At 37.7% G+C, this 14,761-nt stretch overlaps 3 protein-coding genes across 7 annotated transcripts; all 3 read right to left on the bottom strand.

Moving 5' to 3' along the window:
* Positions 1–187: 187 nt before the first annotated feature.
* LOC122043300 (myb-related protein 2-like) lies at positions 188–2,310 on the bottom strand. Its single transcript, XM_042603868.1, has 7 exons — positions 2,152–2,310; positions 1,846–2,056; positions 1,701–1,777; positions 1,552–1,609; positions 1,403–1,478; positions 1,261–1,330; positions 188–1,029 (listed from the first exon to the last, which is right to left on the bottom strand). Exons 2-7 carry the CDS (start codon positions 2,054–2,056, stop codon positions 400–402), a joined length of 1,122 nt encoding a protein of 373 aa, XP_042459802.1. The 5' UTR covers positions 2,152–2,310; the 3' UTR covers positions 188–399.
* A 217-nt stretch (positions 2,311–2,527) lies between these two features.
* Positions 2,528–6,358, bottom strand: LOC122043301 (E3 ubiquitin-protein ligase SIRP1-like). Its single transcript, XM_042603869.1, has 3 exons — positions 6,273–6,358; positions 4,774–5,814; positions 2,528–2,659 (listed from the first exon to the last, which is right to left on the bottom strand). The coding sequence occupies exons 2-3, from the start codon at positions 5,780–5,782 to the stop codon at positions 2,628–2,630; spliced, it is 1,041 nt and encodes a 346-aa protein (XP_042459803.1). The 5' UTR covers positions 5,783–5,814; positions 6,273–6,358; the 3' UTR covers positions 2,528–2,627.
* Positions 6,359–10,088: 3,730 nt separating this feature from the next.
* Positions 10,089–14,273, bottom strand: LOC122043299 (protein ETHYLENE-INSENSITIVE 3-like 1a). Of its 5 annotated transcripts, XR_006129478.1 has the most exons (4): positions 14,097–14,270; positions 11,439–13,228; positions 10,429–10,517; positions 10,089–10,328 (listed from the first exon to the last, which is right to left on the bottom strand). XR_006129478.1 is itself a non-coding variant. In XM_042603867.1 (2 exons), exon 2 carries the CDS (start codon positions 13,220–13,222, stop codon positions 11,492–11,494), a length of 1,731 nt encoding a protein of 576 aa, XP_042459801.1. In that variant the 5' UTR covers positions 13,223–13,256; positions 14,097–14,273; the 3' UTR covers positions 11,298–11,491. The 5 variants fall into 5 exon arrangements, 2 of the variants coding, with proteins under 2 accessions (XP_042459801.1, XP_042459800.1); XR_006129476.1 differs by lacking the exons at positions 10,089–10,328; positions 10,429–10,517 and adding an exon at positions 10,803–11,153; XR_006129477.1 differs by lacking the exons at positions 10,089–10,328; positions 10,429–10,517 and adding an exon at positions 10,803–11,118.
* Positions 14,274–14,761: the final 488 nt, after the last annotated feature.

The raw sequence follows: 14,761 nt of genomic DNA, 5'->3' as shown, positions 1-14,761 counted from the left end.
AAACACATTAGAATTTTCATGTTCAGGCAACAGTCAATTGGATACGCTTGCTTAGAAGTATTTTCAATAAACTAAAGGCATGAGCAATTGATTGGACGGAATTTCCAATTGAGTGCCTAGAGAGTTGTTGGTTGCTTGACGACTATATGTGTTCGATCAATCGACTAGAGTATGACAACTTAGAGTCATTGAAACTTTTTTTTTTGTATATATATCAGCACTAGAGAGCTTTGAGTTAGTTATGAGTTGCACGAAAACATCCTAAATTTCTCTCTGATCTTGTGTAGATGTGCTTAAAGTTTTCAAGAGTTCAGGATAGTTAAAGGTTCAAATCAAGCACCTCATTCCTACCACACACATCTACACAATGTTTTATTTAAATTTCCTAAGTCTCTCTTTCTATAAGCTCCAACTGAAGCCATTCAGGTCAAGTTCTCTACAACTTGAAGTACCTTCTTCACCGTCATGATGGGTGTTTAGTTCTAGCTCAGTTTTAAGGCATGGCAACCCAAACTCTTCTAGTCGCTTTCTACTCGCTTGCCCCAGTGCTGTGCTCTTTCTTTGCGAGTGTTCGTCATCCCTTTCCTCTTTCTTTACCTCAGGAAGAAATGCACCATCCCTCTCAGCATATTGAGGTTTAGCATTTGATTGTTTGATGTCTGAATCTCTTAAAATTGATGCAGCAAAAGGCTTCTTCTGCTCATGCATATCACTATACCAGGATGATAGGAGAAAATCCTGATGGCATGAACTTATTGCCGTTCTAGTTTCGAATGCCTCTTTTTCATTTTGTAGTCCCTTGGAAGAGGCTAAGCAAGTATATACTCGATAATCATTTTCCTGAGCTTGAAATGAGTTGCTGAAATATCCATTTGCGACTGAGAAGGCCAGGTCAGAGAGATGAATCTTAGCACCTTCAAGTCCTGCAGAACTCAAGCTTTGCTTGGTAATTGTCTCTTGAGCCTTCTCCAACACTGACTGCAAATACTTTCCCTGAGTCTCGATCTGCTGTTGCAAATGTCTTTGTACCTTTACAGAAATGTCAATCAATCAATAGCTGGTGTTTCTTTAGTGCCTTTTCGGTAAAGGATAAAGATTTCTACAAATATTCAGAACTTAAAATGTTAACATATAGAGTTGCTTAGGGATTCATGTGACGGTTCCTTTGTTTCAGTTAACTACAAAAAGCATGAAGGTCTAAACCAAAAATGTCGAAAGAAAAAGAACAAGTTGTTTGATATGTTTAAATTTGCAAATTACCTCAAGTTGTTCGTGTAACTGTCTCTGCACTTCAATTTGCATTTTAAGTGCCTCATTTATCTGCATGGTTCTGTAATTGATGAACTGTCAGCAAATGATCCTTATGTGTTGAAATAACTCAAGTAATATTCATTTTCCATACTTATTCGATGGCCCGATGTTCATTAATGATTCATTACAATCTGGTGCCCTCTCTTGTACCAGTGAACTACCAAACACTGTATATTAAAACAAATCACCAATTAGCAACATTAAGTTAAAAAAATAAACCATTGTGCTCTAAGACCTTACCATTTTTGTTGCTTCCATTACTTATTTGAGCCTGCACGTTTTTGCCGAGTCTGTATTTCTAGAGGACCAACAAAAGTAGGTCAGTAAATGCAATAATCACAAATAGAGTAAAATGGTGAGGCGAAAAGAAACACAAAGAGAGTTCGAACCTGAAGATGACTTTTTAGATGATACAAAGTTAATCCTGGAATGCCCATTAGTCTCATGATTGTTTTTGGGGTAGCCTCTGCAAGGTATAGTCTTCTTATATTACTTGTCAAGATTGATCACTTAGAGATAACTGTTTATACTCACTGTCAGGTCCTCCAAGTTGGTTCACTGCCTCTGTAAATCTCTTGTGGAGCTCTGCGTTCCATTTAAGTCGAGGCTTGGCATCAGTTGAAAGAACTAGCCCAGAATCTTTGGAAGCACTTCCTCTTTGCAGAAACAATTGCCTTTCTGGGGAAAATGTTGACTTCGGAGATAGGAGGTTGTTGTGTCCTTGATGAAGCTGATGCTGATACATCTGCGTCAGAAAATCATACAGGCATGGTGAATTAGAATAGGCCATTCAAAGACAGACAAATACAAGCTTCTTTTTGTTGTTTTTGTCTTCCGTACCTTATTGCAAACTGGTTAGCTTCTTGTGCTGTCAATGTACTGGAAAAGCTGGGTGATGCACAGCTAGAACATCATGTATGCTCTTCTTGTTTAGGAAGGGACTCAAATTACCTTCAGCTCACTTGACGATGAGGAATGACCCCGAGGGTCTCCTTATAAGCCAAATGGAAGGGGAATTTTGAGTTGTTTGGGCAGAACAGTCAACTGCAATCTAATCGCATAGCTTGAAAAGTGCGTGTGCATCCTTGCTTTAAGTAGATTGTTTCCAATACTTATTAGCTAAAGCTTCTATCTCAAGGTTTAAAAATACCATTCCCCGGTCATTCTACTTAATTTATTTGCTTTAAAAATATGACTATAATAATTAAAATTTGAAGAGACAAGCTATAAGAATATCACATATATTAGTTAAATTGTCATTAGTTTTGGACTTCATCTTAGACTACTACTACTCACAGATGGGAGATTATCCATCTTCAGAAATTTATCAGAATGGTAAATTTCAGCCCTGCAAGGAGGCACAACATGAAATTTCAAACCATGGCCTCGATTCATATGACAAAGGAACTAATCTTATTTGTAAAGAATCTCCATAAAAGAAAGGTAGGAACCTGTACTGTTAATCATATCTTTTACTTGGACTTATGATTCCTGATATCTTGAGAACTTGGGAACTTTCTTTATTCTCAGGCAATTAATAGCTCATCAGGAGTTCCAAAAGGACATCTTATGTGGTTGGATATGACTTTATCTTTATTTTTATTATTATTTCTTTAATCTCATAGAAGCCTTAACACTAATTCAATACTGTGATCGGCATACATATTCATGTTTTATACAGTTTGAAGAATTTTATTGGTTATGACAAGAGAAGGTCGAGAGCTTTATTTTGACTGTTGCATCCAGAAACAGAACTGGATTCTTACTTTCTATAAAGAACAGAAGACTCTACTGTACATAATTCCCTTGTGTGCCTTTCATGAGTGACTAGGAGAATCTGGCATAAGAATTTGATTCCCTTCTATCTCCACTTAGTTTGGTACTTATTCAGTTATCCGAAAAGAAAGAAAAGACCGGGAATCCTGAAGCTGTAAATTAGCAGTTAACCATAATAGACTCCTGTTTTGGAATCCCAACAACTGAACTTGAGACATTAGCTCAAGGTTATTCAAGCAGGTCTATGTGCATGAGTTGTATTTGGTTGAAGTATTTTGATATGGATTTATAATTTACCATTAAAATCATAATTTTGTACCTCTGAATTGTAAATCTTTTAGCTTTATCATACTTTCTTACTTTGCATATTCCGCATCACTTCTTTTTGAAAAGATGGCCAGGTTTACTTTCAAGGAATTTTGGTTCTTTTTTCGCCTCTTGTTGTCTCCTTTGGCACAAGCTTATGGTAGTGTATATATGTGTTGCTCTATCCCTAGCTTGTAACAAATTAAAGGTTTTTCAAGGATGGTGTCTGAATTTGTAAGACTAGAGAGACACAGGCCATGAATGCAGGGTGGAAGACTAGAGAGGCATGCAACAATTGATTTGCTGAACTCAATCAGCTAATGATGAAGCAAAAGGAGTTAGCTTGGTTGGTGCTGAACAAAAGGAGACAAACTTGACTGCACGAGCCAGACTGCCAGTTCCATCACTGTTTTAACGCTGTGACATCCCTTCTCTCGTGCAAGTGATTCAACATAAGACATTGTTCACATCCAGAAATTTTCCACTTTTCAATTGATTCTTTTTTCTTTGAAATTAAAATGAAAGTGGGCATAAAGTTCAGTTTATCATGAGAAGCGCCACTTGTGAGTTTGTGATCATGGAAGAACATATTCTTTTTTCTCTACAATTTTTCAAATATCTAGTGGTGCCTGAAAATGTTCAATGATCTATCACTCTCCATTAATGCATATAAAGAATGATAAGATTGAAGAAATATGATACGATCTCTCTCTTTTTTAACTGAAGGAATATGTGTTATTTCTCAGGCTCATGATCATATTCTGACTATGACAAGGAAAATGCTTTAAGTAGGGAGATAGGTTTAGTCTATTAATGATAAATGAAACATGGAAAATACTATTCAAATTTGAGGAAAAAATGATAGTAAAATAATTTACAGTAGTTTATTTTTTGCCTTATGATCCTTGTAGATCATGTATAGAAATCGAATTTATATATTTTGCTATTTAGCTTTGGGCCAAGAATGCATATTTGTTGGGGTTCGGTCTTAATATCATGCTATTTGTTCAAGCCCATCCAATAAAATTTATCAACCACTGGAAGACATCCACTTCATATACAGTTTTAAATTTTCAATCTTGCCAACAAGAACTACAATGTTTAATGGCCTAAATCCTTACAAAGCTGAATTAATTCTCCATTTGCAACACTTGTTTTTCTTGGTTTGGATAAGCTGCTAAAGTGAAAGGAAGCCTTGCAATCGTTGCAGTGATATTAGTTTGCATTGAACACTTGAACAGAAAAGCAAGATAGGACCAAATTTATTTTTCCATCATTCAAATATTGAACAAAATGATATTTACAGCAAACTGGCATGGCACTCATGAAAGATAAACAGAACGAAACAACATTTTTAGTTTGCATCAGGCTGAGAGTTACCTCTGGTGGGTGATGTTGAAGAAGACGGCTGCGTTGAGGATGAAGTTCCACTCCGGTGAGACCCCAGCAAAGAGAACAAGCCATTAAAAGGCCAAGGAACTGGCAGCCAGGAGCCCCTCTCGCTCCCTCCATTGCCGTTGTCGCTACTACCGGTGCTACCACCACCAGCAGCATGAAGCTCCTCCCTATTAGCAGCATCCGAGACCTTTGACTCCTCCGAAGGCATCTGAAATCGGCAAACTGGGCATGAACTATGGAGTTCAAGCCACGGCAGGATGCAATTGCCGTGGAACTTATGCTTGCAAGGCATCTCCCTGGCCTGGGTGCCGATTTCGAAATCATCCAAGCAGATTGAACAGCTCATGTTCTCCGTAATCTTCACAGTGGGCATTGCCTCCACTGCTGATTTTTGAGCAGGTGGAGTGCCATAGAAATTTGGATCACTCTCTGCCAAATGCTGTAGGAGAAGCTCTAGGCTCGATCCGAGGAAGTAATCTCTCAACAAGTCGCCATTGTTGCTGTTGTTTGAGCTCTGTCCTCGTGGAAGGTTTGCGTCTAGAGAGCCATCTATGGCATTGTTGATGAGATCCATAAGTATGTGTACCCTGTCTCTTTCCCTCGCCCTATCATTATCATCTCCATCAGAACCCAACACATTGCCCTCCCTGAGGTCATTGAGGATTCGAAGAATGGCTGAGCTCCGTTGCTGCCACCGGATAAGGGCTGCTTCAGTGTCATGGTCCCGGTCAGAGTTGCCCTCTTCTTCTTCGCGGTGGATGCGGCGATGCCTCATGGAGCCACCACTGAGCATTCTGTGCAAGATGGGAGCCCAAAGAGAGAGGTCTCTGTTCGATTCTAGGTCAGGAGGCGTGGCTGCTTCTCCTCCCCAATTCATCTCTTCAACAAATCCACCATTGCAGATTGGGCACTCGATCTCAGCTCCCATTATCGGATTCACCATTGTTGAGCACATGTGGCACCAATATCTTGCAGCTAAATGTTCATCCATTGATCCTGCCTTCCTCTTTCACCCTGTTGATTCTACACAATCACAATCAAAAAATTCTATGAGCATTACTTCACAAGGATTGCATGCCATGTGCTTCTCTCGCATACCAAGAAATATGAGGAAAATGAGATGATTAAGCGGTTTTAGGGTTAAAAAAACAATTTTGGATGGAGAAGAAAAGGGAATGCTCAATGCCCAACCTTATCACGAAAAAATAGAGAGAGAGAAAAAAGGTTCAAAAATTGTCTTGAAGTAGCAAATATCGGAAATTTTTCCCACAAGACGAAGAACAAATCAGAGAGAAAGAAGAGATATTCTATCAAATCTATCACAAATCTCCTTTAAAAAAGAGAAGAGAGATACAAGAAGAAGAACAAAGGTTTTAATTTCCATGGCAGATATCAACCATTGCAGCCGGGGAAAAAAGACAAATCTCATCGCATAAACACAATCATCAAGAACAAGGACGACAAGAACCAAAGAGATTTACCAACGTTTCCATAAATTTCTCAGAAAAAAAGAACTGGATTTGGAAGATATTTAAAGCTGAAAACAGATAGATTGTATCAAAAAAAAAGGAGAAAAAGTTGGCAGCCAAGGAATCTAGATGATTCATACAGGGCAAATCGAGGGCACTTAAATCTGATTAGATCGGATCGGTCAAACTTGGAAATTTAAGCGAAGAAAATCTACCTCGGTGAAGGAAGACGAGCAGGTTGCGGAATCGATAGATAGATTGCGAATGAAGAAGAGGGGAGGAGGAATGGAAGTCTGCCAATTATAATGTATATATAAACATATACCCACACAATTTATATATTCGATTTTTTAAAAAAAAAAATTTATGAGTGCTTTTTATTATAATAAAATTACTCCAATCTAATTAAAATTATTATATATAAAATAATATTATAATAAAATATTTTTTATTAATTTAAGTAAAATTACTCAAACTTAATCAAATCAAAATAAGTTCTAAATTTGTATTAAGTTAAAATAATGAAATTTGAAACAGGCAAAGTAAAGAAGCTCCCAAGTAGAGGAAAACATGTCACCATTCTTGTTCTCTAGAACAAGGTATCAGGACCCCACTGTCGATATATACAAAGATATCAAACAATATTCGAAGTTTAAAAAATTGCATAAATGGTGACACAAACTATAAGTTTGTCTTAAAGAAAACCATAATGAATGGCATGTTCTATTTTCTAACATGTATAGCTAATGAGATATAGACTCTAGGATACGGGTTTAGGGAACAAATCCATCCTTATTCGCTTTCCATGACCTTGCCGTCGTCAACCTTCCAAGTGAGACAGCGGTTCAAAGAAAGTGTTCACCTTGAGTCAATGAAAAAATCAATCTCAAATCCAGATTAAGAAAGAGAGTTATATTAGGTTGTTAGTCTGCATAAAATTTGTATAATGTTATATATATATATATATATATATATATATATATATATATATATATATATGTGTGTGTGTGTGTGTGTGTGTGATGTGAGTGTTAGATATAAGTGATGTGAATGGATAAGAAATGAAAAAAGGAAGAGACTATGAATGAGGAGTCCTATATTGAAAGTTTCATAATATGTTGGTTGGTTTATATTGATTGACATACATTAAAAATATGAACAAATACATGAGGAGAGACTCTCTTTCATGTTCATTGATCTGAGTTCCTATATAAGGAGGTTGCGACCACAAGTAAAAGGTTACGCACATAGAAAAGCAACAAAAGCTATCCACCTACGTTCCCTCCTCTTTTGTCGTGCAACTTTTACTCGGCGGAGTATCCATGATAGTTCGGGTACCACTCAGTTCGCCGTAACCATCAATGCTTGGTCGGAATCACGGTTTATCGTTGTATCCTGGAAAACGGACGACCTGAGGAAACCTCGAAGCACAGCCGGAAGTAGGGTGAATCTGTTTCAAGGAAATTGTGTATCGCATGCCTCGGTTCACAAGTCCGACTGCTCGCATCGCTCGCTCGGTTGCAGCACCCCGCTTGACCTCATCGCTCGTCTGGTCATTTTGCTCGGCGAAATTCGCTTAGCAGATAACTCGGTCGGCCTTCGGTTCGGTCGGCTGCACGTGCGGTCAGCTCGCCCGACCTCTCCACTCGCCCGGTCGACCTCTCTGGCCGCTCGTTTGATTGCCCTGTCTGCTTCGCTCGACCGGTCTATCGATCATTGCTCGACCGGCCTCTAGTTTGGCCTGTCTTATTTCCCCACCAGCCTATAGCTCGACATGTTTGCTCTCCGACCGGCCTCTAACTTGGTCGGCTTCTTTGTCAGGTCGAATTTGCTCGACCTTACTACCCGGTCGGCCTCTTTGCTGTGCAACTTGGACGCGGGGTTGGTCGCTCACCCGCTCGCCCTAACTACCTGGTCGGTTGCTCTGCACTCTTTCCAATCGACCAATCTACTGTTGCCCGCCCAGCCATTAAGTCTACTTAGACTTTGCTACTCGAACTCGATGCACTCAGCAATTAGTAGATATCATCCTCTGCTGATAGTGTGAGATTATCAATCCAGATCATTTCAATATTTAAATTTAAATAATACCCTATAAATACCTGACAGTAGATTGTGTACACCAACAGCGAGAGGATTCATATAAGCCGAGAAAAATTATGGTCTTTCCTCTAAACACTATAAATTGAATATAAAAAAAAATGTGACAACTAAACACATAACAGATTTATTGAATTTTAAATTATTAGAAATTCTTATTTTTAGTATTTATTATTAGAAAAAATTTGCATGCAATCCCTATTGTCAAATAAATCTTTATATACAATTCTCATCCATAAAAATCTCTGTTTCCACTTCCTAGACAAATATATTACCTAATTGCCCATAATATTTTTAGGTATAAAAAATCTAAAAATCAGTATAATTCCTCTTAAATTCAGTATATTAAATTAGAGTCTAGTATATTTCTATCAAATTAAGTACGATTCTTTTTTCACCTCAATTGGATGGAAAATATACTAGATTTTCTTTAAATAGTACTCAATTGTATAAAAAATATATTAGATTTTCATCCCTAATTAAACATATTTACCTAATTGCCCATGATACTTTTAGGTATAAAAAGTTCAAAAATCAATATAATTCCTCTTAAATTTAGTATATTAAATTAGAATCTAGTATATTTTCTATCAAATTGAGTACGATTCTTTTTACCTTAATTTGATGAAAAATATACTAGATTTTCTTTAAATGGTACTCAATTGGATAAAAATATACTAGATTTTCTTTAAATAGTAAATGATGCTGAATTTATAAGGAATTATATTAAGTAAGAAAAAAGTCGTGCTCAATTTAATAGAAAATATATTAAATTTTAGTTTAATGTGCTGAATTTAATAAGAATTATACTCATTTTTAGACTATTTGTACCCAAAAAAATATGAGAGTTAATTTTGATAAAAAATATATTCGATTCTAGCATAAAATACTGAATTCTAGTATAAAGTGCTGAATTTAATCAGAAATATACTCGTTTTTAGATTTTTTATACCTAAAAAATCTAAGGGACAATTTAGGTAACAATATTTGAATGAGGGAGTTGAAACAAGTAATATTTTACATGTAGGAAATGGAAATAAAATTTATTATAATTGAGGACTACATATAAAATTATGATTATGATTAGAGATTTTTATCTACTTTATCCTTATTACAAACTTTAAGATCCAGATTACTTTTAGCAATTGACCTTCTCTTCCCAATATAATGTTACATAATAGTATGTGTAACAGTTGGAGATGGATGAACAATGAACATAACCATAAAATGGAGGAATCACACGGAAGGAATAGGATGCCTCACTGATTACCACCAAATAGAAGGAAACAAACTCAGGCCAACTGCTGCTACTTTACCGAAATCTAATCTGACAAGTGTCCTCCACCATGTTTAGTGAGCCCACACCACATGAATTTTAGTACTTGGCCAGCATATTCCTTAATCATAATCATAAAAAGTTTAAAATATCCATTATGATCAAAGAGATTTGATATCATTATGAAAGGGACTCCTATCGAAAATATCATTGCTTGCAAATGAGAACATCATGCAAAGACTGAAATTGAATGACGCAGAGAAATTATGGTATACTTTTAGTGACACAGAATGCACTTCTAGTGACACTTGTTAAACAAGTTGCAATAAGGTAATATATTTGCCAATTTGAAGATCCATATGCTGTGTATCATTTCCAATTCATTTTCCAGAACCATCATTAATCCTATCAAGCAATCATGTCACAGTTTAACTACATAGAACACAAAGAAGTAAGCAAAAACAATCTGATTTTCAAACTTTATTAAGGTTCTGATAACTATAGACATGTAGATAGTAGAACTTAAGTTCATTCACTTGGTCAATTGAGAAGAAACAAACAAAGCAAACACAATCAGATTTCCCCAAAACTGTAGTTGTGAATACAATAACCTATACATATTAGATCTCACAAACTTTTCCACAGCTACAAAAGGTGTTTGCATGTTCAACTTTATGAAGGTTCCTTTAAGTCTGTAGACATGTAGATAGAAGAGCTTCAGTTATAACACTTGGTCAGTTGGGAAGAAACAAATCCCAAAAAAATATAATCTTTGAGTAATTGATGCAAAACCTGATAAGGCTCACTCCAAGCTCGAGGGTTATCGAACAACTGCTTAAATAGTGGAGATGTGAGCCGTCCGATTAAGAACAAAACTAAATCTGCAGCGATGACTCAATCCATAATTGAATTGAGATCGAAATTAAATTTATTTAGATTTACATAAAAATAAGGAGTATAGTAGTTATTGATATAATAAAGTTTTAATTCACGGAATGGAATAATATATAGAATAATTTTTTATGTTTAATTAGTCAAACAAAAATTTAACTTTAATACATATAATTTATTACTAGCTTTTGGAATTTGAAAAATGTATAGAGTATTTGGAAATGAATTTTTGATCAAAATGGGTATTACTAGTGATAGAAGGTCGAGAAGTCCAGTATCCTATAATTAAGTCTCATTTGAAGAAAAAAAAAATCTTTACAAATACACCGTAACTAATCTGAAATAGGTCAAGCCGAACAAGCAAGGAACAACTTAACGCGAGTCGCAAGCAAGTCTTCTCAACTACCACCACTTCTTCCTCGTACTACTACAGCACATGCCAGCAAGCCTCCATGACACTGACACAGACTCAGTTCAACCAACCATGAAAAGGGCGAAAAACATCAAAATCCATCCTCTTAGTCGTTTCCTTCATTCAATGTATCTTGAGTGTTAGGACAGTTCCCTATCACATTGAAGATCATGCCATGTCTGATGAAAACATGTGAATGTGTTTAGGAAAGTACCTACAAAGTGAAGTGGAATAAGATAGACAGCACTGGAAGATAGAAAAGGCTGATCAGATGTCCGAGATCATGATAGAAAACTAGGTATCTAAGAAAGTTGTCATTTGAGCATTGCTAGGTACTTGTATGAATGAGTCGGTATCATGTTCTTAGTTCATCACCCAACTCTAAACTGAATGACTCAGCACTAACAACAGGTAGCACAACTACACAAGCATTGTTAATCATAGTCCTAATGAAGTCTTACAGAGAAGAAAAGGATACAGGTACATAGGGGAAGATCACCTTAAGCAAAATTCGTTGGTTATTTATGCTCAGCTTCTGCCAAGATGATCCTGTCATTTATCATCTAACCAGAACCAGTTGAATCCATGCCCAGCATCGGCGTAGTCCATTCCGGGTGCGAGTTTGATGCATCCAGTAACTTCGATTGGCTGGTCACTGAGTTTTGGCTGAAACTGCACCATGCTTTGTTGCACGTACTGTGATTGCTCCACCAAGCTATCAATTTCGTCGAAGAGGTCGCTGCCAACTCCCGGGCTGTATTCAAATAAGTTGCACTCCATCCGGTTTCGACCATTTGACTCTTCTAACATGGCCAAACCTCCCAAGTTGAAGGTCTTGCTACTGTTGACATTGTTTTCATAGAAGTCCATTAGCTCGTTGATTGATTTTTGGCCATCAGAAGGAATACCTAAGTCAGACATTTCAATTGGATTGTGATTTGAACCAATCGAAGGAGGATTGGGCTGGGTATTCGATGGCAAGGTAAAAACTGAAGGTTCATTCTCAGCTGACTGAACTTGGTTGTTCACCTTTCCGACACCGGGAGGAATACTGTTCTGATACTTACAGAAGTACTGGTGAGTGTTTCTAGCATTCCTATCAAGAAATCCATGGTAAACATTACTATGTGGGCATGCCACATTTTCGCATGTATATATCCTCCGATTCATCTCCAGTTCAGGATCCATCATTATGTGACTTTCTTCCGACTTAACGAAATTTGCAGTACACGAACTAGCCCCTAGTTTGAATGTGTTAGTCTCAACAGCCACCTTGTAATCCATATCCCCGTTATGGCCTTCTTCAGCACCTCCGACGACTCCTGAGGATGGGGCTAGGCAAGCATCCGGATGCAACTTCATATACATTTCCTCTTCTTGTTTAAGAACCGCAAGCCATGTTGCACTCTCCTTGGCAGTCATCTTGTCTTGCAAGCATTTGGACTGCCTAACAAGCCTGCGTATCTTCTCAATGTCGGGGGACATATGCTTGATCACAGCCATCAAGACACCAACCTTCCAAGCCTTCTTAAGGTCGTGTGGCTTCTTGTAGGGGGGTGTCACTTGTTCATTCGGGATCACTAGTTGAGCTGACCATTCCTCTCTCCCAGTAGGCCACCATGGCGGTGGGATTCCTTTTTCTAAAGGAAACCTTCGCTGCGGCGGATCACAGTGCTGCATAAGAGCTGACAGAAGAGAATCCAGTGTCGTGTCTTGAAGCTCTTGCAATGAGTGAGAGCTAGCAGTTCCAGAGCTGAAATCTCTGCCAGACCCAGGGAGGGCATTCTCAGCTCGATATTTAACAATCGCAGCTGGCCCGTTCCAATCAAACCTGACCTTTTCTTTCCACCAAGCCCTGAGATTATCAGAAGCACCGCTGACCGGCTTGCCTTTATCAGGAATTATACCATAGACAAAGCCCTGAGCTTTGCAAACTTCCATCATCTTCAGCATGTATTTGAGAATTCCATCCTGTGCCCGCGACATCTTCTTCCGGCATTGACTATCCTTGACCGCATCCCCCAGATGCTTGTTTTTGCTCTGTTGCTGCTCCTTTAAGCGCTTCAACAGCATACGGTCCCTCCACATACGCCTTTCAAGTTCTTCTATGTCAATATCCTCATCACTCTCTTCACCACCAACCTCCGTAAATTTTTCAGATGCTGTGTCAACCAGGTCTCCTTCTCCCATTATGCATTCACCGATTGAAGGCTGAAGGGAGCTGCCGAAACTAATACTCCTCTCATTGTTGCAGGTATGTGCCATGCCTTCAACTAATAACATACGAACCTAGAGAACGGCGAATGATTCTTCAACACTAAAGATGGAGACATGTGTACCAAGACTGACTGATTTCTATTCAAATGAAATGAAAGCATACCAAAAGATATATTCAAAAGCATGGATACTGTAAAAACATATCCTTTTTATGTAATTAGAAAAGATTGAAGTAATCTCCATCCTAGATCTACACATAGAAGCAAAATCCTCTAAACAACAATGAAATAACAAATGACTTCTGTTTACATGTTCAAACATTAAACCAGTCTAAATTGGATTGCTAAAAAAGAAAAGGTTTAAAGAGAATTGATCAAACTACATCAAACCAAGAGGAAGGGCCAGATATATTCATGATTTATGATTGCCCAATATGGAAGATAAGTAAATAGATCTCCATGGAAAAAACTGAATTCTTCCATGAAAGCATTAATAGTTTCAAATCTGACAAAATATTACTCGGCCAAGAAAAGAAAGAAACAAAACAACACCAAATCCTCCCCTGGTTGGTTGTAGCAAAAGGAACTTCCTTACAAAAAATAGATCTTGCATCATCTTAATCTAGAGATGAAGTCTTCAATTGGAAATGAACGAGAATTCATGCAAAAAGAAGAAAATAATATTAAAAAAATTAACATATCGGAAGCAAACTGTTTTCCTCAACTTCAGTGGCATTCAAGCAGTCGGAAAGACCAAACTGACTACCTAGACTCCCACCCGCAACAAAGCAACAAAAAAACACCAATCAACAAACACCAATAAGCCAAAGCGCGACAGCCAAGAACAAAAAGGGCGCGCAGAGATCCACCAGAGAAGGAGCACAGTGAAGATCATAAAAAAGGTAGCACTTTTAACCAAAAAATCCGAGCAAAAATCGCACCTTTTTTCAGTTTACCACCCACGGCCTCAAGATCAAACTCCGCTTCCCCGCGACGCTGATCGATCCCTCGGCTTTCACCTGGAGCGGCAACTCCACGGAAATTGGATACGAGGTCTCATGGAGGAGGTCACAATGAGATTAAAATAATAGAAAAGGAACGGAAAGCGAAGTTGGTGGTGGTGGTATTCCCTGCTCACCAAGCTGTAGCTGTGCTGTAGCTGCTGCTGCTGCTGTGGGCCTGCGGCTTCGTCCTCCCTCTGTCGTTATTTCCCTCAATATCGTCGCTATTTTCCTCACTATATCGTTGCTGCCACGCGTCCGGATGAGATGCAACAAGCACGTAACCGTGTTCCCTGTCGATTGTCAGACCATCTTTTTTTACCATTTATAAATTAAAAAATAACCTTAACGAAAAAAAAATCGAGGACTCCCCCAATTTTAATTTTACTTATCATTATAAGGAGTCCTTTTAAAAAAAATAAATTAATTAATTAAATAGAATTTTAACAGTAAAATACCTTTCGCTCCCAGTATATCTATTATCGAATAATTTTTAAACCATATAAGGTACTGTCAAATAGACTGAAGCGGCTGAGCACGGATTTTCTAGATCATTTTTTTTTATGATTTAGAAATGTACCACTTATATTTATGATTGGATTGTG

This window comes from Zingiber officinale, chromosome 2A (genome assembly GCF_018446385.1).
Source record: "Zingiber officinale cultivar Zhangliang chromosome 2A, Zo_v1.1, whole genome shotgun sequence".
NCBI classification, from domain to species: domain Eukaryota; kingdom Viridiplantae; phylum Streptophyta; class Magnoliopsida; order Zingiberales; family Zingiberaceae; genus Zingiber; species Zingiber officinale.
The sequence above is the reverse complement of the archived record's forward strand: the minus strand, read 5'-3'. Positions and strand labels throughout refer to the sequence as shown.

What these genes read in the sequence shown, in the direction of transcription:
- LOC122043299 (XM_042603867.1), bottom strand. Translation starts at nt 13,222, where the DNA reads ATGTTATTAGTTGAAGGCATGGCACATACCTGCAACAATGAGAGGAGT.
- LOC122043300 (XM_042603868.1), bottom strand. Translation starts at nt 2,056, where the DNA reads ATGTATCAGCATCAGCTTCATCAAGGACACAACAACCTCCTATCTCCG. An exon ending in ATCTAAAAAGTCATCTTCAG is followed by an intron (nt 1,610 to 1,700) that starts GTTCGAACTCTC and finishes TTGGTCCTCTAG; the next exon opens with AAATACAGACTCGGCAAAAA. An exon ending in TAATGGAAGCAACAAAAATG is followed by an intron (nt 1,479 to 1,551) that starts GTAAGGTCTTAG and finishes TTTAATATACAG; the next exon opens with TGTTTGGTAGTTCACTGGTA.
- LOC122043301 (XM_042603869.1), bottom strand. Translation starts at nt 5,782, where the DNA reads ATGGATGAACATTTAGCTGCAAGATATTGGTGCCACATGTGCTCAACA. An exon ending in TTCAACATCACCCACCAGAG is followed by an intron (nt 2,660 to 4,773) that starts GTAACTCTCAGC and finishes GCCTCCTTGCAG; the next exon opens with GGCTGAAATTTACCATTCTG.